At 46.2% G+C, this 23226-nt stretch overlaps 2 protein-coding genes across 4 annotated transcripts; both read right to left on the bottom strand.

Annotated features, from left to right (window-relative positions):
- Nucleotides 1–871: 871 nt before the first annotated feature.
- On the bottom strand, nucleotides 872–7866 carry MAGEB3 (MAGE family member B3). 2 transcript variants are annotated; one of them, XM_055375961.2, is made up of 5 exons: nucleotides 7536–7866; nucleotides 6731–6820; nucleotides 6294–6395; nucleotides 4990–5091; nucleotides 872–2497 (listed from the first exon to the last, which is right to left on the bottom strand). In XM_055375961.2, the coding sequence occupies exon 5, from the start codon at nucleotides 2434–2436 to the stop codon at nucleotides 1396–1398; it is 1041 nt and encodes a 346-aa protein (XP_055231936.1). In that variant the 5' UTR covers nucleotides 2437–2497; nucleotides 4990–5091; nucleotides 6294–6395; nucleotides 6731–6820; nucleotides 7536–7866; the 3' UTR covers nucleotides 872–1395. The 2 variants fall into 2 exon arrangements, with proteins under 2 accessions (XP_055231936.1, XP_004063994.1); XM_004063946.4 differs by lacking the exon at nucleotides 7536–7866 and having other exon boundaries at nucleotides 6731–7028.
- Nucleotides 7867–18269: 10403 nt separating this feature from the next.
- On the bottom strand, nucleotides 18270–23019 carry MAGEB2 (MAGE family member B2). Of its 2 annotated transcripts, none has more exons than XM_004063945.2 (2): nucleotides 22697–23019; nucleotides 18270–19782 (listed from the first exon to the last, which is right to left on the bottom strand). In XM_004063945.2, the coding sequence occupies exons 1-2, from the start codon at nucleotides 22977–22979 to the stop codon at nucleotides 18824–18826; spliced, it is 1242 nt and encodes a 413-aa protein (XP_004063993.2). In that variant the 5' UTR covers nucleotides 22980–23019; the 3' UTR covers nucleotides 18270–18823. The 2 variants fall into 2 exon arrangements, with proteins under 2 accessions (XP_004063993.2, XP_018874572.1); XM_019019027.2 differs by having other exon boundaries at nucleotides 18270–19829; nucleotides 22697–22768.
- Between the last annotated feature and the right edge of the window lie 207 nt (nucleotides 23020–23226).

Here is a 23226-nt window from a genome sequence, read left to right as displayed (position 1 = left end):
AACCACCTCTCAAAATCTAGACCTTGCCTAGAGTTTGCCAAATCACAAATGAGGTAACCTAATTGAATGCGCTTTTAATGGAACAGGCTCTGGATCCCCCAGCCCAGGGCAAAGAGTGCCAGCACAGTGGCTTCTGGGCCTCCCCCGTCCCTTGAGGGTATTAGCCTTATTTCTCAGAAACTGGCTGGAGATGATGTGCACAAAACACCTTGTGTGTGCTGTGTTTATTTGTACTGGGACAGGAGCACAGGGCACATTCCTACCCCAGATTCTCCCTGATTTATCCACGATCCCAAAGTAACTGTTAAGAACTGTTTCCTATTCCAAGCCTGGTCTCGCACCTCTGAGAGGCAACTTCTTTTTTTCTTTTTTTTTTGAGACGGAGTCCCGCTCTTTAGCCCAGGCCGGACTGCAGTGGCACAATCTCGGCTCACTGCAAGCTCTGCCTCTCAGGTTCACGCCATTCTCCTGCCTCAGCCTCCCGAGTAGCTGGGACTACAGGCGCCCGCCACTGCGTGAGAGGCAACTTCTAAGAGCCTGGCCCCTGCTCGCCATTCCCACAGCCTCATCCAGCCCACCATGGAGCCTCACTTAGATTAACTCCCATTGAGGGACCTGCACTTTCCTTAGGCCCAACACCGCCTTGATTAGATAATTCATACTTGACTGTTCTCATGTGGAACCATCTCCCTCCCTTCTTATCATGTATCCTTTTGGTCTTAGAGTGTATATCACCATTTTCCTTAGATGATAGCTGCTTCTCGACCTTATAATTTTAAGGTCAGTTGCTAGGTCTTCTTTTTCTTAGCCCTCCCAGTATTAGCATGGATCCTTCCAAGAGCAGATGCTCAATTAACACTTGGAGAATGAGTGTGTCAGCATGAGGTCTAATTTATTATGATTTAATTCTACATTCTTAAGCCAGACATATATGGTTATTTATCTTTCATTTTCTTAAAACACAGAGTAAAAGCATTTAGGAAACCAAATATTGACCATCTTACACTCTTTCTCTATTTCTTAATGCCATACATTTTACTGCTGACTTTTTTTTTTAACATTTTCAAGGAAATGCTTATTCTAATTCCAAGTTATCTTGCAACAGATCACTAAATAAGATCGAATTTTTCTCAATCTGTTTTACAAAACAGCAACATTTTTACTCTTAAACAACAAATGTGACCAATATCAATCCTAAAGTTAGATTACAATGTTAAATAAAAGGAACATTTGAAAAATATGCCCCAAAATACAGATAAAACTTCAAATTATCCATTTAGAACAGAAACAAGGGGTATTATACAGTGTGTTCCCTCCAGTAACACCCAGTCCTTCACTCCTTGGAACAGTGACTGCCCTCTTTAACCACAAAATGCAAAATTTGCTTCAACTTCACTAGGCGTGGGAAGAGCTGCCAGCCTTGGCCTTGGAACACTTTCTGCCCATGGCACTACTGCCATCATTGAGCATAGCTGCAGCTTGGACTCTTTCTTCCTCATCTCTCAAAGCCTCTTCATACCAGAACTGGAACGCACTGGGGACACTTTGATTGACCTTGGCCCAAAACTCCAGGACCTTCATCTTGCTGGTTTCAGCATGGGCTCTTGGACCCCACAGGAATTCATAGCGTGCAGGATTACTGTTGGGCACTTGTCGGTACTCCAGGTATTTAAGCTTCACCAAATCTTGGGTGATGAGCTTTCTGGGCTCCCCAAATATGAAGTGTTTCTTCCCATCATATATTCTCATCTTATTCAGGAATTCCCAGATCTTCTCCTCAGTGGCACAGTTGCCCTTCATGAAGATCATGCCCAGGAGATTCAGCAGGAGACCTGTCTTGGGAAATCCCCTCCCACGAGTCACTGTCCCATTGTTGGGGAGATCCATTTTGCTGACAAGGACATAGGAGTCCTTGGTAGAATCAACTTTCTTTAAATCAACACCAAATACCACCTCCATGTTGAAAGAAGCTTTTTTAAGGATCTCAGGGAAGCGATTCTTATGGCTTTTTTGGACAATTTTTAGCATATCTGCTTTCATAATGGGCTTTTTCATCTTGTACATTTCCATCAGGAACTGCACCAACATATTTGTCTCCATGGTTAGAGGGTCTGTGCGAGACCGCACAGTGGAGGACAGACCCTGAGAGAAGCTTTGCTTTTTCTCAATTTTGCTGTTGGCTCCCTTGTATGACTTTTTGTAAGAAACATCTACAGATGTAGTGGTGGATAGTGCTCTCTGAGGCTTCTTGAGAGCACTACCTGACCTACCAGCAGACTTTTTCTGGATAGTAGCCCCCAAAATAAGAGGGAGTGAAAAGGATACTTTTTTCTTGTTAGTTGCAGTGATCTGAGCACCCTGGTGATCCTGGGTCTGACCCCGGGTCTGCTGGCGTTTCTCACGTGCATGGAGCGTACTCATCTGACCCCGAGGCATGATGGCTGTAGTCAGGAACAGCAAGCAGGAGTGTCAGCAGAAGGGCAGGTGATACAGGCACCTGGAGGAGAGAGAGAAAGAGAGGGTATGAGTGCCTTCAGCAGAGAGGTACCACTTTGGATTTAAAAGAAGGTCGCCTCTGCAGTTTTCTGTGAGAGCACTGCTCTGGAAACCCAGAGGGCTTCTGTTCTGATCAGTTTGTCCTCTGAGAACCCTGTGAAAGTAATTAAAGTGTGCCTTAGGCCACAGCCTGCCAGCCCTGTTCTGTGTATACTGGGACTGAGAGCAGCCGTGGCATGTCTAGTCCTTGTGGATCTCCTTTTACTCTGGGGTAGGAGGTTTCTCTCAGTTCACACTCAGGACCATCATAAAAACTGTCAGGGCTGGGTCTTCTCCCCTGTGCTGCACTAAATTTGACACCTCCAGCAAATGTCCTCATCTCCTTGGGACCACCTAAGAGGAGGTGAAGGAATGTCTCAGCCTTACCACCCCTGACAGGAGGAACTGGGTGCTAACAGCATTGTGGAGTCCTACTCTTTCCTGGGCTTATTGGGGTCCTGACACCTCATTCATAGTCCTCATCTTGTCTCTAGATAGGACCTAGGATAGCTGCCTCTGCTGCTCTGATGCCCCTCACTTTAGATAAAGGCTCTCAGCAACCTAATGCCATTAAAAGAAGGTGAGTTCACATACACCTGACCTCCATGCCCAGCCTCATCACCGCTGCAAGTGGGGAGTGGGGGAATCTTTGTTGTCTCTTCTTTATGTGGGAGGAGTTGTATCACTAGTCTTCATTCAGGGTCCTCACTGTGACCCCTGTAAGGCTCTGGGTCTCCTCACTCTTCCCTCTGCAGAACTGGGGCATGTAATTAGTTCAACCTTTCTGGCACTCTCTAGGCAGTAAGGGGGGCTGACGTTATTCCAAGGCTTCCCGGAGCTGAGAGAAGAGGCACAATTTGTGGGACTCTACTTTTTAGAGAGAGTGTTCCCTTTAGTTTTCTCTCAGGTCTCTGACCTTGACTCTTAGTAGGATGTGGGACACTTCCCTCCATTAACCTAAGTCCTCCAGCCTCAGAACAAGGCCCTAGACAGGGAAGTCAGGGACCCCTCACCTATGAGTACCTTTGCCTGGAGGTTGCAAAATGAGTGCAAGGACATTGTTTGTGTTGACACCTCTATTGCAGAGAGATTGCTTCATTAGCACTCAGGGCCCTCACCTTGACTCTAGTTAGGACCCAAGTCTCTCTTCCACCTGCTGAACTGGGGCTACTTTCTTAGACCAAGGCCCTTCCCTCCCTGAGACTTTCCAGGTAGATATCTGTCAGACAGCTTTCAAGGTATTCCCAGAGAAGACTTCCGGGGCAGGATTTAGTGTGGCCCTCTTTGTTACAGGTTGGGGGATGGTGGTCCCTTTCATGCACATTCAGGGTCCTGACCTTGACTCCAGACAGTCCAAGGAATTCACCCTCTGCCGAAGGGATCCCGTGCCCCTCGCCTCCAGATCCTCCCCTTCAAAGCACTTCCAAGGAAGTGAGGAAGAGCCTTATCTGTTCACAGCTTCCTGGGGTCTGATGGCTGACAACAGGGGTGGAACTCTATGAGACTTCACTGTTTTGGAGTTGCTGGTCCCTAGATTCTCATTCAGGGTCTTCACCTTGGTATCTTATCACAGCCTGAAATTTCTCCCTCTACTGACCTGAGTTCGCCAACCTCCAAACAAAACCCTCATCTCCCTGAACACTTCCCTCCCTGGATGGGGAAGTCAGGGCCTCCGCTTATGACTACACTTGTCTGGAGCCTTCTAAACTGGCTAGCAGCAGTGAGACCTTGTCTGAAAAAAAATAAAAATAAATAAAAAAGACAAGGACCACTGGTGCTAACCAGGAGGATGCTAACCAGTAGGGCTGCTGCTGCTTTCTTTTGACGCCCCTACTGGGAACAGATCCCATCCTTTAGCACTCGGAGACTTCACCTTGGCTCCAGTTCGGGTCCAGGTCCCCGCCAACTGAATAACTGGGGCTGCTCCCTTAGTGAAAGAACCTCCCTCTGGGTGCCTTTCCAGACAGAACTCAACCAGGACCTCCCAGGGTCAACCACAAGGGTGAGACGTTGTGGGTCCCCTTTTGTAATGGGCAGGGAGTTGTGAGGGTGAGCCACGTCCCGCTCGGGGTCTCCGAGGGCTGACAGCAGGGGGTGAGACGCTGGGACCCCACTGTTCTGGAGTCAGTGGTCCCTAGGTCCTTATTCAGGGTTCTCACCTTGATACTAAGCGGAGCAGAGTAACACCTCTACTGAGGCAAGTCTGCCAACCTCCAAAATCCTCCCCTCCCATAGTCCCTAGAGGGGAAGTCTAGGCATGTTATCGGACCATGTCCTGGGGCTTCAAAGACCTGAAACAGAGTTAGGGCTTTGGGTGGGCCCTTCTTTTGGAGAGAGGTTCCCTGGTTAGCACCAGTGGGCCTCATATTTCTTTCTTTCTTTCTTTTTTTTTTTTGGTGACAGGGGCTCTCTCTGTCTTCCAGGCTGGAGTGTAGCCGCGCAATCTTGACTTACCACAACCTCCACCTCCCAGTCCGCGAACTCCTGTGCTTAAGCGATGAGGCTGGCTTCGTCCTCCCAAAATGTTGGGATTACAAGCGTGAGCCACAGCCCTGCCTTAAAATAAAAAATAAAAAAAGTTTATATTTATTTATTTATTTTGAGATGGACTCTCGCTGTGTCACCCAGGCGGGAGTGCAGTGGCGCGATCTTGGCTCACTGCAACCTCTGCCTCCCGGGGTCAAGCGATTCTCCTGCCTCCGCCTCCCGAATAGCTGGGACTACACGTGTGCCGCACCACGCCCGGCTAATTTGAGACAGTGTTTCTCTCTGTCACCCAGGCTGGAGCGCAGTGGCGTGACCTTGGCTCACTGCAGCCGTGACCCCTAGGGCTTAAGCGATCCTCCCACCTCAGCTTCCTGGGTAGCCGGGACTACAGGGGTGCTCCACTGCTGCCCCGCCATTTTTTTTTTTTTTTTTTTTTTGTAGAGACAGGTTTTCGCCATTTTGTCCCGGCTGGTTTCGAACTCCTGGGGCGGCCCAAACAGCTCACTCGCCTCGGCCTCCCAGTGTGCTGGGATTACAGGCCTGAGACGCCGCACCGGCTTGGTCTTCATCTTGACTCTAGTTAGGGCCAAGAGACCTCTGAAGAACTGAGGCTGCCCTGTTAGACAAAGCCTTCCCCTCCCTGAGACCCGCCAGGCTGAAATGAGAGGCAAGCCAGTTTTATAGCTCCGCCTAGGGCTTTCCAGGGTTAAAAACATGGATTGTCCCTTCAGTCCCCGCTGAGGGTTCTTACCTTTACTCCGGATCAGTTCTAAGATTCACGCTAGGCCACGAACCTGACTGAAGCTATTGCACCCGTCAGGCCAACAGCCTCACTTTCAAAGTGGAAGTGAGGCTGAGCCACATCCCGCTCGGGGTCTCCGAGGGCTGACAGCAGCGGGTGAGACGCTGGGACCCCACTGTTCTGGAGTCAGTGGTCCCTAGGTCCTTATTCAGGGTTCTCACCTTGATACTAAGCGGAGCAGAGTAACACCTCTACTGAGGCAAGTCTGCCAACCTCCAAAATCCTCCCCTCCCATAGTCCCTAGAGGGGAAGTCTAGGCATGTTATCGGACCATGTCCTGGGGCTTCAAAGACCTGAAACAGGGTTAGGGCTTTTGGTGGGCCCTTCTTTTGGAGAGAGGTTCCCTGGTTAGCACCAGTGGGCCTCATATTTCTTTCTTTCTTTCTTTCTTTCTTTTTTTTTTTTTTTTTGGTGACAGGGGCTCTCTCTGTCTTCCAGGCTGGAGTGTAGCCGCGCAATCTTGACTTACCACAACCTCCACCTCCCAGTCCTCGAACTCCTGTGCTTAAGCGATGAGGCTGGCTTCGTCCTCCCAAAATGTTGGGATTACAAGCGTGAGCCACAGCCCTGCCTTAAAATTAAAAAAAAAAAGTTTATATTTATTTATTTATTTATTTTGAGATGGAGTCTCGCTCTGTCACCCAGGCGGGAGTGCAGTGGCGCGATCTTGGCTCACTGCAACCTCTGCCTCCCGGGTTCAAGCGATTCTCCTGCCTCCGCCTCCCGAATAGCTGGGACTACACCTGTGCCCCACCACGCCCGGCTAATCTGAGACAGTGTCTCTCTCTGTCACCCAGGCTGGAGCGCAGTGGCGTGACCTTGGCTCACTGCAGCCTTGACCCCTAGGACTTAAGCGATCCTCCCACCTCAGCCTCCTGGGTAGCTGGGACTACAGGGGCAGCTCACCTCCCAGTCCGCGAACTCCTGTGCTTAAGCGATGAGGCTGGCTTCGTCCTCCCAAAATGTTGGGATTACAAGCGTGAGCCACAGCCCTGCCTTAAAATAAAAAATAAAAAAAAAGTTTATATTTATTTATTTATTTATTTTGAGATGGACTCTTGCTCTGTCACCCAGGCGGGAGTGCAGTGGCGCGATCTTGGCTCACTGCAACCTCTGCCTCCCGGGGTCAAGCGATTCTCCTGCCTCCGCCTCCCGAATAGCTGGGACTACACGTGTGCCGCACCTCGCCCGGCTAATTTGAGACAGTGTTTCTCTCTGTCACCCAGGCTGGAGCGCAGTGGCGTGACCTTGGCTCACTGCAGCCGTGACCCCTAGGGCTTAAGCGATCCTCCCACCTCAGCTTCCTGGGTAGCTGGGACTACAGGGGTGCTCCACTGCTGCCCGGCCTTTTTTTTTTTTTTTTTTTTTTTTTTTGTAGAGGCAGGTTTTCGCCATGTTGCCCTGGCTGGTTTCGAACTCCTGGGGGTGCTCAAACAGTTCACTCGCCTCGGCCTCCCAGTGTGCTGGGATTACAGGCCTGAGACGCCGCACCGGCTTGGTCTTCATCTTGACTCTAGTTAGGGCCAAGAGACCTCTGAAGAACTGAGGCTGCCCTGTTAGACAAAGCCTTCCCCTCCCTGAGACCCGCCAGGCTGAAATGAGAGGCAAGCCAGTTTTATAGCTCTGCCTAGGGCTTTCCAGGGTTAAAAATATGGATTGGGCTCCGAGAAGTCCCCTTATTTGTGGGTTTAGTTTTCCCTTTTTTACTCACTCGAGAACCTCACTTCGCTGCTGGCCAGTCCTGGGACTCCACATTCCATGCCGTGAATCCTGCTCAGATCAAGGTCCTCCGAGATCTAGGCTGAAGTTTTGATGAGCCACATTAGGCCAGGGATGTTTGGGTCCTGTGAGGGCAGACAGCGGAGTCGGGTTTCTATGGGACATTACTGTTCTGGCTCCTCCTGTTCTTCATTCAAGGTCCTCCCTGATATCTGCCAGACCCTGGATCCTCCCTCTAGTTAACTGAGGTCACCTTAGGTCAAAACTCTCCTTCACTGAGAACTCCGAAGGGTAAAAGAGAGGATGCTCAGTCTGACTGCACTGCCTGGGGCATTCTAGGCTGAGAAGAGGTTTGGGTAGATTGCCCCGTTATCTTTTGGTGTGGTTGTCTTTCCAGTATTTATTTATGGGTGTCCTCCTTATTTTCTCTTGCCTCTCTGAATAAAGGCTTCCTGGGAAATGCCACATCCCTGCAAACTCTTGGGCAGTGTTCCTACTGCAAACCTTGCAAGTCTGTGCCCCAGGGCTAATGTGAGGTAAAGAAATTATAACACAAAGCAGGGAGTCCAAGGTAGCTGGTGGGTTGTCAGAGAAAAATGATGCTGATTTACTCTTTTCAATAGCCAGCATTAGCCTCTAATGTGACTTCTGTTTTAATTGATTTACTTCTTAAGGGGAAGGAGCTGTTCAGGATGATTGTGTGGTCCCTGATTTTGAGGTTATCTGACTGTGCATATGTAGATGATCATATTGTCACTGAATAATATCTCTTTCTCCTCTTTATTTGTAGCTTTCATTTATTTTGATATTCTTTATTGCTTTGGCTATGTATTCCAATCCAATTCTTTGGGCACAGAATCCTTCTTTTTAACCCCTGAGATATATTTGGAAGTATTGAGAAGAAAAGTGAATTAAAGAACACAAAGTCTGCTCCAGGCAGAGAGGAACAGAATGAAGAGTGTGGGCTCTAGAAGAATTCAGAACAGGAGTCTAGTCCCAGCCCTGTCACTTACTCACCCTGTGAACTTGAGCATATTACCAAACTCCAAACAAAGAAATTATAATCAAACAAAATGCTGCTTAGCAAGGAAAATTATATAATTTATAAAGTGTTTGTGGAAGAGCCTTCCCCAATTGGATACAACTCAAGTCTCAAAATTTTTGTCAATGACCAATATTTTTTTCTAATTCCTAGGCACCCTTCTATGTTAACCACTCCTGTTTTGATTTTTATTATTTATTTATTTATTTTTTTGAGATGGAGTCTCACTCTGTCACCCAGGCTGGAGTGCAGAGGCACTATCTCGGCTCATTGCAACCTGTGCCTCAGGGCTCAAGTGATTCTCGTGCCTCAGCCTCCCTAGTAGCTGGGATTACAGGTGTCCACCACCACGCCCAGCTAATTTTTGTATTTTTGGTAGAGACGGGGTTTCACCACGTTGGCCAGACTAATCTTGAACTCCTGATCTCAAGAGATCCACCTGCCTCGCCTCCCAAAGTGCTGGGATTACAGGCATGAACCACCATGCCTGGCTGCACCCCTGTTGAATGTCCTTTTAATAGAGTGGGCTCTTGATTTTCCAACCCAGGACAAAGAGTGCCAGCACGGTGGCTTCTGGGCATCTTACCTCCCCTGAAGCTGTCATCTCCCTTATTTCTCAGAAACTCACTAGAGATGATGTACATAGAACACCTAGGTTGTACACTGTATTAGACTGTGCTAGGATAGGGACATAGAACACTTTTCACTTCTGTCCTAGGTAGGGGTTCTCTCTGGTTTTCCCACAACAGGAAGGTAAATGTTAGGGATAGTTTCCCATTCCAGGCTTAGTCTCTCAACACTGAAATGCACCAACTGTATAAAGCACCTAGTTTGTGCACTGTGACTATGTTCTGCTGCACTGGGACAAGAGCACAGGGCACATTCCATTCCTGCCCCAGGTGCAGATTCTCTCTGGTTTATCCGTGAGCACAAAATAACTGTTAAGAACTACTTCCCATTCCAGGCTTTGTCTCACACCTCTGAGAGGCACCATCTGAGGGCCTGGCCCCTCCCGCAGCCTCATCCAGACCACCATGTAGTTTCCCTTAAAATTACCTCCCAATGGGGGACTTGAGGTTTCCTAACACTCCAAACTGCCTTGCCTCAGGGCATTTACACTTGATTGCTCTCATCTCAAACCTCCTCTTTTTCTCATTCCTCCTTTGTACTTGTTCTTTAAGTCTTAGCACCTCATCATCTTTTTTTTTTTTTATGACAGCTGCTCCCAGACTCTAAAATTAAATGGGCAAGAAATTGATTTGTTTTGGGGAAAACATTCCCAGTACTAACATGAAGACTTCCAAAGAGCTGATGCTCAATTAATGATTAAGGAATAAACAAGAGAGTGAGTATGAAGTCCAATAAATTAGGATTTAATCTTTCCTACATTCTTTAATAATCTAAGCAAATCCGGATATGTAACTCTTAATTTTACAAGAAGAAAGACTAAAAGGAATTAGGCAAACCAAGAATAGACAACCTTTTTTAAAAAAATTTTTTGATCTCAACAATTTTTAATACAGTATTCAATCACATTTCCAACATAATCAGTACTCAAGAAAATTCCCTATTTGTATGACGTTTCTCAAAGAAGACATAAAAATGTCCAATAGCTATACAAAGATGTGCTCAACATCACTAACCATCAGGGAGATGCAAATCAAAACCACAGTGAGATATCACCTCACACAAGTTAGGAAGGCTATTATAAAAAAATAAAACAAAAACAACCAAACAAAAACCCACTAGAGATGAATGTTGGCAAGAGTGTAGAGAAAATGGAACGCTTCTACACTATTGGTGGAAATGCAAATTGGTACAGCCATTCTAGAATACAGTATGAGCTTTCTCAAAAAATTGAAAATGGACTACCATATGACCCAGCAATCCCTTGTCTGGGCATAAGGAAATGAAATCATCACCTCCTGTAGATATTTGTGCCCCCATGTTCACTGCAGTATTATTCTCAATGACCAAGATGCGGCAACAACAAAATTGTTTACCAATGGATGAATGGATAAAGGAATTGTGGTATATATGTACAATGAAACAGAAAACCAAATACTGCATGTTCTTTGTGGGAGTTAAACACTGAGTACACATGGACACAAAGAAGGGAACAACAGACACTGGGGCCTACTTAAGGGCGGAAGGTGGGAGTAGGGTGAGGGTGGAAAAACTGCCTATTGTGTACTATGCTTATTACCTGGGTGATGAAATAATCTGTATGCCAGACCCCCATGACATGCAATTGCCTATATAACAACCTGCACATGTACCCCTGAAACTAAGATAAAATTTAAAAAAATGTTATTTAGCCTTGAAAAAGAAAGAGATTCTGCCATTGCAACAACACAGATGAACTTGGGGGACGTTATGCTGAATGAAATAAACCAGACACAGAAAGAAAAATGCTGCATGCTATTAATATCTCTTATATGTAAAATCGAAAAAGAAAAAAAGTTAAATACATAGAAAAAGAGAATAAAACAGTGGTTACCAGAGGCAGGGTGGGGAGGGGATGCAGAGATGCATGTCAAACAGTACAAAGTTGCAGTTTTATAAGACGAATAAATCTAGAGATCTAAAGTACAGTATGAGGACTACAGTTAATAATATTGTATTGCATACTGCAAATTTTCTAAGAGTAGATTTTAGCTGCTCTTACCACAAAACAAGGTAACTATATGATATAATGGATATATTAAATTGCTTACCTGTAGTAAGCATTTCACCATGTACTGTAATGCATTGCTTAACAACGAAGATACTTTCTGAGAAATGCGTTGTTAGGCAATTTCATTGTTGTGCAAATATAATAGAGTATACTTACATAAACCTAGGTGGTATATAGCCTACTACACATGTAGGCTATTTGGTGTAGCCTATTGCTCCTAGGCCACAAACCTGTGCAGCATGTGACTGCACTGAAAACTATAGGCAAATGTAACACGGTGCTAAGTATTTGTGTACCTAAACACAGAAAAGGTACAGTAAAAAATATGGTATAAAAGATTGTTAAAAATCATACACCTGTGTGGAGTATTTACCATTAATGTAGCTTGCAGAACTGGAAGTTGCTTTGGGTGAGCCAGTGATTGAATAGTGAGTGAATGTGAGGGCCTGGGACATTACTGTACACTATTATAGACTTTATAAACATTGTACAGTTAGACTACACTAAATTCTCAAACATAGTTTTCTTTCTTTAACAATAAATTAACCTTAGCTTACTGTAACTTTTTTTGCTTTATAAACTTCTTAATTTTTTTTAGCTTTTTGACTCTTTTGTAGTAACACTTAGCTTAAAACATAAGCACATTGTACAGCTGTACAAAAATATTTTCTTTCTTTATATTCTTATTTTATAAGCTTTTTTCTATTTTTACTTTTTAAATTTTTAAACGTTTTTGTTAAAAATGAAGACAAAAGCACACACATTAGCCTAGGCCTACACAAGGTCAGGATCATCAATATCACTGTCTTCCACCTCCACATCTTGTCCCACTGGAAGGTCTTCAGGGACAATAATACGCATGGAGCTGTCATCTCTTACGATAACACCACCTTCTTCTGGAATACAACCTGAAGGACCTGCCTGAGACTGTTTTTACAGTTAACATTTTTTTTTTTAGTAGAAGGAGTGCACTCTAAAATAATAATAAAAGTACCACCTGTAATCCCAGCACTTTGGGAGGCTGAGGCGGGTGGATCACTTGAGGTCAGGAGTTCAAGACCAGCTTGACCAACATGGTGAAATTCCATCTCTACTAAAAGTCCAAAAATTATCTGGTCGTGGTGGCAGGCCCCTGTAATCCCAGCTACTCAGGTGGCCGAGGTAGGAGAATTGCTTGAATCCAGGAGGCAGAGGTTGCAATGAGCTGAGATTGCACCACTGCACCCCAGCCTGGACAACAGAGGAAGACTCCGTCTCAATTATTACTACTTTTAATATTACTACTTATTAATTAATATTAATATTTTAATAGTACTACCTATTAATATTACTACTTATTTAGTATTACTAGAATATTATTAATACTACTACCCCATCTCAATTCTTATTACTTTTAATGGCAAAAATGTAATTACTTTTGCACCAACCTGATTTAAAAAAACTATAGTATAATAAAGATATAAACCAGTAACATTGTTGTTTATTATCAGTATCAAGCGCTATGTACTGCACATAATTGTATGTGCTATACTTTTATAGGCCTGATAGTGCAGTAGGTTTGTTTTCACCAGCATCACCACACACATGTAAACAATACAGTTTTTTAGCTCCATTATAATCTTATGAGACTGCCATTGTATATGTGGTCCTGATTGAAACATCATCATGTGGTGCATGGCCATATATGTATATCAAAACGTCCTACTGTACAACTTAAATTTATACAATAAAAAAGTCCTTATTCATATGCTATGTTATCTTGTTCTGGACCACAAAGAGAGACCTAAGGATTTTCAGTTTGTTGATAAAAAAATACCAGCACTTTTACATTTATATATGGAAAACAGAAATAAATATGTTATCCATGTTATTCATAAACACAGATACTGAAGCTAAATAAATCTTCTATTAAAATGAATACATTTTAAAAGTACCAAAAATAAAAAAGATACATCTTCCAATTATTCAAGTAGAGCAAAAACAAAAATAAGACATACAATGTGTTTGCCCTAGGTCGAAATTGACTCTCCACTACTTAGAATGTTGACTTATCTTTTCAACTACAAAGTGAAGAATCTGTCTCAGATCTCACTAGATGTAGGAGGAGCAGCTGGACGTGGCTCTGGTATGTGCCATGGCCATGGCAGTAGCAGTAGCACAGCCCTGGCTGCAGCTCTGGCTCAGGCTCTCTCTGCTTCATCTTTCAAGGCCTCTCTATATTTCATCCAGCCATGGAATTCAGGACCTCCAAGGGTCAACAGCAGGGCCTGAACTCTTCGGGACCCCAGTGTTCTGGATGGGTGCTTTCTTAATTACTTTTAAGGGATCTGGCATTTGTATCTAACAGATCTTGGGTCTTATCTCTCTCCTGACCTAAGCTTGCCCTCCTTAGGCTAAAGCTCTCAAGTTCCTGACAACTGTGAAAAATAAATGAGAGGATGCTCATCCTGACAGTTCTGCCTGGGACCCTCTAGGTCTGAAAGCAGGCAGGGGATAGTCTTTTGGTAATAACCAATATTCTGCAGTGTTTGTTTTTCCAGTCCTGATTTATGTATGTCCTCATACAGGCTCTTGCCAGTGGGATTAAAGGCTTCCTAGGAAATGCCACATCTCTGCAAACTCTTGAGCAGTGTCCTCTCTGCAAACCTTTCAGAGAACAGGCCCCTGCCCTAGGAGTGATGCAATATGGGAAATCTACAGCACAAGGCAGGGGGCCCAGGATAGGTGGTAGGCTATAAGAGAAAAAGCAAATGTCCATCTCCTATTCTTGCCCAGCCAGATTTAGGGTCTCATGTAACTTCTGTTGTGATATATTTACTTTTTCTAAGGAAGTGGCTCAGATGATTTTTTTTTGTACCTCCTCATTTTTTGAATTTATTGGACATCATATATGTAGGTAAATTATGTCATCAAAATATTATTTTTTTCCTTACTCAAACCTTCCATTTATTTTGATATTTTTATTGTTCTGGCTGTATATTACAGTCCAATAGTTTGGCCACAGTCTTTCTTTTTATTGCCTCTGGTACATTTTGCAGTAACGAGAGGAAAAGTTAATTAAGGAACAAGGTCATTCTTAGTCTGAGAGGAGTGGCACAGTGTGGGCTTTTGACTAACTCAGACCAGGGTTCTCATCCCAGCCCTGTCATTACTAGCAGTGTGACTTGGGCACATTACTAAATTCTATGAGCCTTAGGTTCTGCATCTATGGAATGGGTTTGGTAAGCCCTGTCTGGCAGAACTGGCAGGATGTGGGTAATGTATGGAAAACACTTGGCACAGTGACTGGCATGTATTGGATCTCTTCTGCTGACTGGTAGCTGAACTTTCAGACCAAAGATTTCCCCTCCCCTAGACCATATATAAAGAAGTGACGAGGTGCCTCCCCTGACAGCACTGCTCTGAGTCTTCTAAGGCTGATATCAAAGGGTAGGGCATGACACTTTGTTGTCCCCTCTATTCAAGGCTATGTTGTACCCTCAGTCTCCACTCAGATTCCCTGATTTTACTCCTGGCAGGGCCTGGGGATCCCCTCCTTCTTGATCTGATGACATCTCCTCAAAGTGAGGCCCACGCCTTCCTAAGATCCAGCAAGAGGAAGCAAGGATGGCCTCATCTGGCTATATACCTGCCAATGGTCTCACAAGAATGAAACCTGTGGCAGGCAGTTCAAGGCCCTATCATGGGTAGTTCCATGCAGGGTCCCAACTCAGGGTCCTAAATTGTTAACTTCTGGACAGGTCTAAGATTTCTTTTTCTGTTGATGTGAGACTACCACCCTAAGATCAAGACCCTCACTTCCCTTGTTACCCTTGAGTAGGACCTGATGGGAAACTCCACCTGACATTTCTGCTTGGGGTCTCTGAGGGCTGACAGTAGGGAGGATTCTGTGTGGCTCCTACTGATGTGGGGTCTGTGGTCCCATACTCTTCAGTTTCCTCATCCTTATTCCTGTCACACCCTGTGCAAATCCTCCCTGTCTTGACTTGAGGCCTGTCTCCCCATATGAAGGGAATTGAAGACCAATTTCCTGGTACACCCTAAGAAGAAGTAAAATTTGCTTCATATTGCCATAACTGCTCATGTTCTCCCTAGGCTAACAGTAGTGGAAGGAATCTGTGTTACCCTCACTGTTATGGGGTAGGTGTTCACCTCAGTCTTCAGGGTCCTCACATTTACTTCTGCAACAACCTAGAAATCTTCTCTCTACTGACCTGAGGCTGCCCACTTTGTTAATATTTTTCACCTCCGCGAGATTACCTGGGAAGAAGTGAGTATGATACATCATGTCATCATGTCCAGGTCTCAGGTCTGACAATAGGGACAAGGTTCTATGTGACCCTCTTCTTTCTGAGAGGGGTCCCCTCATTGTCACTCAGTGTCATCATGTTGAATCCTGTTAAGGAGCCAATCTCCTCCCTCTACTGAATGGGGCCTCTCCTATTAGTCCAAGGACTTCAAGTCCCTGAGACCACTCCCCTCCCCTCAGCGAATGTGGGGTAACCTCAGCCTGAAAGCTATGCTTATGGCCTCCCAGGGCATAACTTTCTTTTCTTTTTTTTTTTTTTTTTAAGATGAAGTCTCGCTCTGTTGCCCAGGCTGGAGTGCAGTGGCGTGATCTCAGCTCACTGCAAGCTTCGCCTCCCAGGTTCAAGCAATTCTCCCTGCCTCAGCCTCCCAAGTAGCTGGGATTACAGGCGCCCACCATCGCGCCCAGCTAATTTTTGTATTTTTTAAGTAGAGACGGGTTTTTGCCATGTTGGCCAGGCTGGTCTTGAACTCCTGACCTCAAATGATCCGCCCACCTCGGCCTGCCAAAGTGCTGGGATTACAGGCATGAGCCACCACGTCCGGCCCGGCCTAACTTTCTAAGGACATCCTTGTTCTGTTCACCTCTCTAGCAGTTGTTTGCCTCTTTCCTCATATGAGATTTTTACCTTAATACCTATCATGGTCTGGGATTCCACTCTTTGCTTAACTGGGAGGCCAGCCTGTAAATCAAGTCTCTCATCTCCTTGAGATTCTCCAGGAAGAAGACAGGGGCACTTGGGCCTGCCAGCTCCTCCCTGGGCCTCCTAGGGCTAATAGCAAAGGAATGACTAGAGGCAGGCCTGCCAGTTATGGGTTGAGTGGTCCCCATATCCATATGCCAGGCCTTCACCTTGACTCTGCCCCCTTCCTGGGACTCCACTCCCTACTGACCTAAGGCCATAGCCTTCAGACCAAAGTCCTCACCTTGCTGGGACCTGAATTGGAAGTCAGTGTCCACCAGGACAGTTCTGGACTTCACAAGACTGACAATTGGAACGTGACTTTACAGGCCCCCAACTGTTCTGGCTGGGTCCTTCCATCACCCTCATTTAGGTTTATTACCTTCATTCCTATAAGAGGCTGGGATTCCTTTCCCTACTGACTTGAGGATGCTGCCCTTAGGGCTCTTATGTCTCTCAGACACCTGAAGAGTATGTGAGGGGATGCTCAGACTGACAGCTCAGCCTAGGACCGTGTCTGAGAGCAGAAGGGAATGGTCTCTCTATGTTAAACCCCTGCCTGATATTCTGGGATGTTGGTCTCCCCAGCCCTCATTTTGGCTCTGTCTCTTGGATTAAATGCTTCCTGCAAAATGCCACATCTCTGCAAATTCTAGAACAATTTCCTCTCTGTAAACATTGCAGAGAATGGGTCTCTGTCCTAGGAGTGGTGTGATACCGCAAAGCTGTAGCACAAAGCAGGCGGCCTAGGATTGGAGATGGGCAGCCAGAGATAAGATACATTGATCTATTTCTTCTCTTTATCAGCCAGCCTTACATTCTCATGTAATTTCTGTTCTGATAGATTTATTTTCTACAGGGAAGAGATTGTTCAGGATGATTTGGGGAGCTCCTGATCTTTTGAGGTTATCTAACATTGCGAATGTAGATAATCATACTGTCACTGAATATTGCCTCTTTTACTTATTTATACCTCTCAGTTTTTTTGGTATTATTGTTGCTGTGGCTATGTATTCCAATCTACTAGTTTGGGTTACAAGGTTATTCTTTTTATCACCTGAAACCCATTCCGCAGTAATGAGAAGAAAACAGAAATATTTTTTCAAGGTTTGCCTCAGGCTGAGAGGGGTGGAACAGGGTAGGCTCTGGGGTAATTCAGATCAGGAGGCTTATCCCAACCCTTTCACTACTGGCCCTGTAAACTCTGGCAAATTACCAAACTCAGTGAGCCTCAGACTCTTTACTGTAAAGTGGGTTTGATAAGCCCCATCTCGTAGTACTGGTGGAATATATGTAATGCATGCAAATGTGCCTGTCTCGTCAACTGAGACATCAGGAAGTGGCAATTACCACTATGATTTTGATCAGAAACATTACCAACCTTCCAGTTGAGATTTAAAAAAAAAATCCAGGACATCTCAGAGAATATGCAACTTTTTTTTTTTTTTTTTTTTTTTTTTTTAGAGGGAGTTTCGCTCTTGTTGCCCAGGCTGGAGTGCAATGGCGGAGTCTCCGCTCACAGCAACCTCCGCCTCCTGGGTTCAAGTGATTCTCCTGCCTTAGCCTCCCGAGTAGCTGGCATTATTACAGCCATGCGCCACCACGCCTGGCTAATTTTGTATTTTTAGTAGAGATAGGGTTTCTCCATGTTGGTCAGGCTGGTCTCGAACTCCCGACCTCAGGTGATCCACCCACCTCAGCCTCCCAAAGTGCTGGGATTACAGATGTGAGCAACTGCACCCAGCTGAGAATACGCAACATTCTAAGACTGAAAAACCCCATTCAGCCAAAATGCTGCTTAGCAATGAAAACTATTGCTTTCATCACTTCTTTTTCCTGTCTTTTATTTTTTATGAAGTATCTCACCTTCCATGATGACAGCTTCTCCTAGAATCTACAATTGCATGAGCACAAGCTTGGTCTTCTTTGACTAAACATTCCCAGTACAAGCAGGAAGACTCCCAAAGAACAGATGCTCAATTAAAATATTTAAAGTAAGAGCCATAAACAAGAGGATTAACTAACTATGGTTTAATTTCTCACACATTCTTGAATAACATAAACAAATCCAGGTATGTATCTTTATGAAAAGAAAGATTAAATGAAGTAAACCAAGAATTGACCATTTTTACCCGTCTGGCTTCTGATCCCAAATATTTCACTATGGGGTCTTTCACATTTCCAAAGATATTTCTATTGTAATGCCACATTTTCTTGTCCTGGATTACAGAAGTGATTTAAGGATTTTTATTAATAAGTTGTTTCACTCAAAAAACAAAACACTTTCTACTGTCCCTGAAAAACAGCAATAACAGGGTGATCTATATCATTTGTAAATTTACATTCTGAATCTAAATAAACCTGTTGAAACACTAGTTGAAAAAGAGAAAAAAAAAAGTCAACAAGTTATTCATGCATAACAAGAACAAAGGTTAACAGGCCTTTTGAATTACAAAGTAAAGAATCTGCCTAAGACCTCATTGGGGGTGAGAACAGCAGGTAAACTTGGCTTTGGGAGATTGATTGGCTATGGCAGTAGTGCAAGGCCTGGCTACAACTCTGGCTCAGACTCAGGCTTTCTTTTCATCTTTCAAAGCTTCTTCGTAATGGGTTGGGAAGGCACAGGGGGTGGTACCATTTACCTTGGCCAAAAACTCCAGGACTTTCATCTTGCTGGTTTCAGCATAGGCTCTCGGACCCCACAGGAACTGAAAGCGTGGGGGATCACTGCTGGGCACCTGCTTGTACTCCAGATATTTTTCCTGCACCAGATCTTTGGTGATGAGCTTCCGGGGTTCCCCAAAGACTGAGTGCTCCTCTCCATCATAGACTCCCAACATATTCAGGAATTCCCAGATCTCTTCCTCAGTAGCAGAGTTGCCATTTAAGAAGATCACACCCAGGAGAGGCATCAGAAGCTTTCTCCCGGGAAAGTCCCAGGAACTGAGCAGCAATTCCTCATCAGTGAGGTCTACCATGTCGTTGAAGGTGTAAGTGTGGCCGTTGGGGTTGACTTTATTCAGCTCAAGGCCAAAGACAACACTGAGGCCCTCAGAGGCTTTCTTGAGGATCTCAGGGAAGTGCTCCCTGAACCTTTTGCCAACAATTTTCAGCATTTCTCTCTTTGTAACGGACTCTTTTATTTTATACTTGTACAACAGGAACTGCAACAACAACCCTGACTTCCTGGTTAGAGGATCTTCGCTTGGGCTCTCAGTAGATGTTGAGGCCTGGGAGGAACTTGCATTTTTCTCACCTTGGTGGCTCTTGGCACCTTTTTTAGATTTTGTGGATGAAACACGGGCAGCCGCAGCAGCGGCAGTGGTTGGGGCTCTCTGAGGCTTCTGGGGAATGCCAGCAGCAGGAGAGCTTGAAGCAGCACCCCCAGAAACAGAAGAGGAACAGCAGGGGGCCTCTTCTTCCTCTGCTTCAGTGACCTGAGGAACATTGAGACCCTGGGTCTCATCTCGGGCCTTGCGGCGTTTCTCACGGGCACGGAGCTTACTCTTCTGACCACGAGGCATGATGGCTGGGTAAACCAAGAAATGTGGGCAGAAGAATAGGTGGTTAGTATACCTGGAGATGGGAGAATGAGATCTGTGAGCACCTTCAGCTGGAAGACCCCATCTTAGCTTTATTGAAGGAAGCCTGCCTTTGCAAGTTTCCCTGAAGGCACTGTTCTAGAAAGCCACAAGGCTCCTGTTGTCCTGGTTATCCTTTCCCCTGAGACACCAGAGAACCACAGAACCCCTACAGTGAGTTTCAGACTGCATTCTGTCAGCCCTGCCTTGGGCTTACTATGGTGACAGGAGGTACTGGCAGTGCGGCCTCCTGTCTTCTGGTGTTTGGGGTTTTATCAGTTAACTTTTAGGATTATCATATGAAGTCTTGGCAGGGCCTGAGCCACTCCCTTCCGCTACTGTGAATTTGACACCTCAAAGCACCCTGGGACTCATGACAAGAAATTGAAGGGGTGCCTCAATCCACCACCCTGACAAGTGACACCCAGTGCTGAGAGTTCAGTGGGGTCTTTGATGTCTTGGAATCATTAGAGTCTTCAGCTCTCATTCAAGGTCCCCACCTTGGCTTCATGTAGGGCTTGGCACCAGCCCCCTTCTGCTGAGTGGTGGCTACACCGTCAGACTAAGAATCTCACCTCTCTTAGATCTTATATAAAAAAGAGAGGGGGACACTAAACCTGATAACCCTTTCCTGAGCTTTCTAGGGCTGAAAATAAAGGGTTGGACTGGATTCTTTGATTTCTCCACTGTTAAGGGTTCAGTGGTTCCTTGAATTCTCACTCAGATTCCTCAATTTGACTCCTGGTAGAGGAGCTCTCCTTTTTATTGAACTGAGGCCTATGTCGTCATAGTAAGAGTGAACATCCCTGAGAACCCATAGGAGGAAGTGAGGGTGGCCTTATCTGACCAAATGTGGTCTTCCCAAAAGTAAAAGCTGTGGCAGGCAGATAACTGCCCTGTGATAGATGGTCCCACATACAGTCCCAACTCAGCCTCTAAATTTGACTCATGAGAGGGTCTAAGATTCTTCCCTGATATGGTTTGGATCTGTATCCTCACCAAATCTCATGTCTAATTGTAATCCTCAATGTTGGAGGTGGAGCCTGGTGGGAGATGACTGGATCATGAGGGCAGGTTTTTCGTGAATGGTTTAGCACCATTCCCCTTAATGATGACTTCTCATGAGATCTGGTCATTTAAAAGTGTGTAGCACCTCCCCTGGCCTCTTGATCCTGCTCTGGCCATGTAACATGTCTGCTTCCCCTTCACCTTCTGCCATGATTGTAAATTTCCTGAGCCCTGCTCCCAGAAGCTGAGCAAATGCCAGCATCATGCTTCCTGTACAGCCTGCAGAACTGTGAGCCAATTAAACCTCTTTTCTTTGTAAATTACCCAGTCTTGGGTATTTATAGTAATGCCAGAATGGACCAATTAGTACATTACTTCTGCTGACAAGTGATCACCACCCTCACATTAAAACTTTCATTTCCCTGTTACCCTTGAGTGGGAACTGATGGGCACCTCTGTTTGACATTTCTGCCTGGGGTCTCTCAGAGCTGACAGTACTGAGGATTGTGTGGCTCCCACTAATATGGGGTGGGAGCCCCCTGCAGTCGTCAGAGTTCTTATCATAACATCTGGCACAACCTGGAAACCCTCCCTCTGCTGATCTCAAGCTGCCTTTTTTTTTTTTTTTAAGAGACGGAGTCTCGCCCTTTCGCCTAGGCCGGACTGCAGTGGCTCTATCTCGGCTCACTGCAAACTCCGCCTCCCGGGTTCACGCCATTCTCCTGCCTCAGCCTCCCGAGTAGCTGGGATTACAGGCGCCCGCCACCGCTCCCCGCTAATTTTTTTTGGTATTTTTAGTAGAGACGGGGTTTCACCGTGTTAGCCAGGATGGTCTCGATCTCCTGACCTCGTGATCCGCCTGTCTCGGCCTCCCAAAGTGCTGGGATTACAGGCGTGAGCCACCGCGCCCGGCCAGGCTGCCCTCTTTAATGGGGTCGTTCACTTCTCTGAGATGTCCTGGGGAGAGTGAGTGCAACTCAACATGCCATGCTCAGGTCTCCCTGGTCTGACAACAAGAGTGGGCTCTATGTGGCACTTCTTTCTGGTTGGAGTCCCCTCCTCATCACTCAGTGTCACATCCTTGCTTCCTGTTAGAGACTGGGCCTCTCTGTTGCATTAGACCTACCCCATTACACCAAGACCCTCACCTCCCTGAGACCACCTCCAGAGGAAACTAGAGAGCATCTCAGCTTGCTAGCTTTGCCCTGACCTTCCTATTGCTGGCAGCAGATGTGGGTCTTGGATGTAGCCCTCAACTTCTTTAGTCCCTGGAGAGGAAGTCAGGTTGCTCCGCATTTGTCATGTCAGCCTGGGACCATCTAAAACCCAGTGTCACCTCGGCCTGGGAACTGCTCAGCATGACTCCTCTTTTGGGTAGAGGTCCACTCAATACTCAGAGTCCTCACCTTAACCCCAGTTAGGTTATAGCTTGATGCCATATGAGCAGAAGCAGGGCTGCTTCCTAGGTTCAAGGCCCTCCCCTCCCTGAGACTTTCCAGGCACAGCTTTGCTGGGGCCTCCCAGAGCCGTCTTCAGGGACGAGACTTAGTGAGGCCACCTTTGTTAAGAGTAGGAGATGTTCTCTTCAGTCCACATTTAGGGCCCTCAAATTGATTTCAGTTAGGGCCTACACCCACCCTACGTGCAGAATGAGGCCTATTCCCTGCGTCCAAACCTCCTTCCCCCGCGACTGCCCCTCCCCCCACCCTTCCCCTGCCCTGGAACTTTCCAGGTGGAACATTGCCGGACGGCTTTACCGGAGCCTCTCAGGACCAAATGCAGAAGCGGGACTTAATGGGGCCCTCTTTGTTACAGGTGGGGGTGGTCTCTTCAGTTTACACTCAGGGTCCTCACCTTGACTGCCGACCAGTCCTGAGAATTCACCTCTGGCTGACCAGACGCCGCACCCCCTACACTCGCTCGGGTCCTCGCCTCCAAAGCGGAAGTCAGGATGAGCCACATCCGCTCGGGTCTTTTTTTCAAAGCGGAAGTCAGGATGACTCACATCCGGCAGCCCGTGGCGACTGAGGGCTGACGGCTGGACGCTACTGGACGTCACTGTTCTAGCGTTGCTGGTCCCTACGTCTCCACTAGGGGTCCTCACCTCAGTATCTAGCAGCCTGGGACGAATATGCATGCTGACCCAAATCCGCCAGCCTCCAAACAATACCCCCACCTCCCTCAGCCCCCAGTGTGGAAATCTGAGCGTGCCACACAGGCCACCCCTGCCTGGGCCTCACAGGCCTGACAGCAGCGGCAGGGCTCTGTGAATGTGCCTTTTTTGGGGAGAGGTCTTCTCATCCGCCCTCAGAGTCCTCACCTTGATTCCCGTGAAAGCCAAGACTCTCTCTCTGCACAACTGGAGTCACCCTCTTCAGACAAAG

The sequence above is a fragment of the Gorilla gorilla genome, chromosome X (assembly GCF_029281585.2).
Source record: "Gorilla gorilla gorilla isolate KB3781 chromosome X, NHGRI_mGorGor1-v2.1_pri, whole genome shotgun sequence".
Lineage (NCBI taxonomy): Eukaryota > Metazoa > Chordata > Mammalia > Primates > Hominidae > Gorilla > Gorilla gorilla.
Note: the sequence above shows the minus strand (reverse complement) of the source record. Positions and strands in the feature narration are given on the sequence as shown.

Bases quoted from the DNA above. Each gene is read 5' to 3' on its own strand.
- MAGEB3 (XM_055375961.2), bottom strand. From the start codon at position 2,436: ATGCCTCGGGGTCAGATGAGTACGCTCCATGCACGTGAGAAACGCCAG.
- MAGEB2 (XM_004063945.2), bottom strand. From the start codon at position 22,979: ATGCATATTCGTCCCAGGCTGCTAGATACTGAGGTGAGGACCCCTAGT. The intron at 19,783-22,696 runs GTGAGGACCCTG...TGGTTTACCCAG, and splicing joins AGGACTGGTCGGCAGTCAAG to CCATCATGCCTCGTGGTCAG.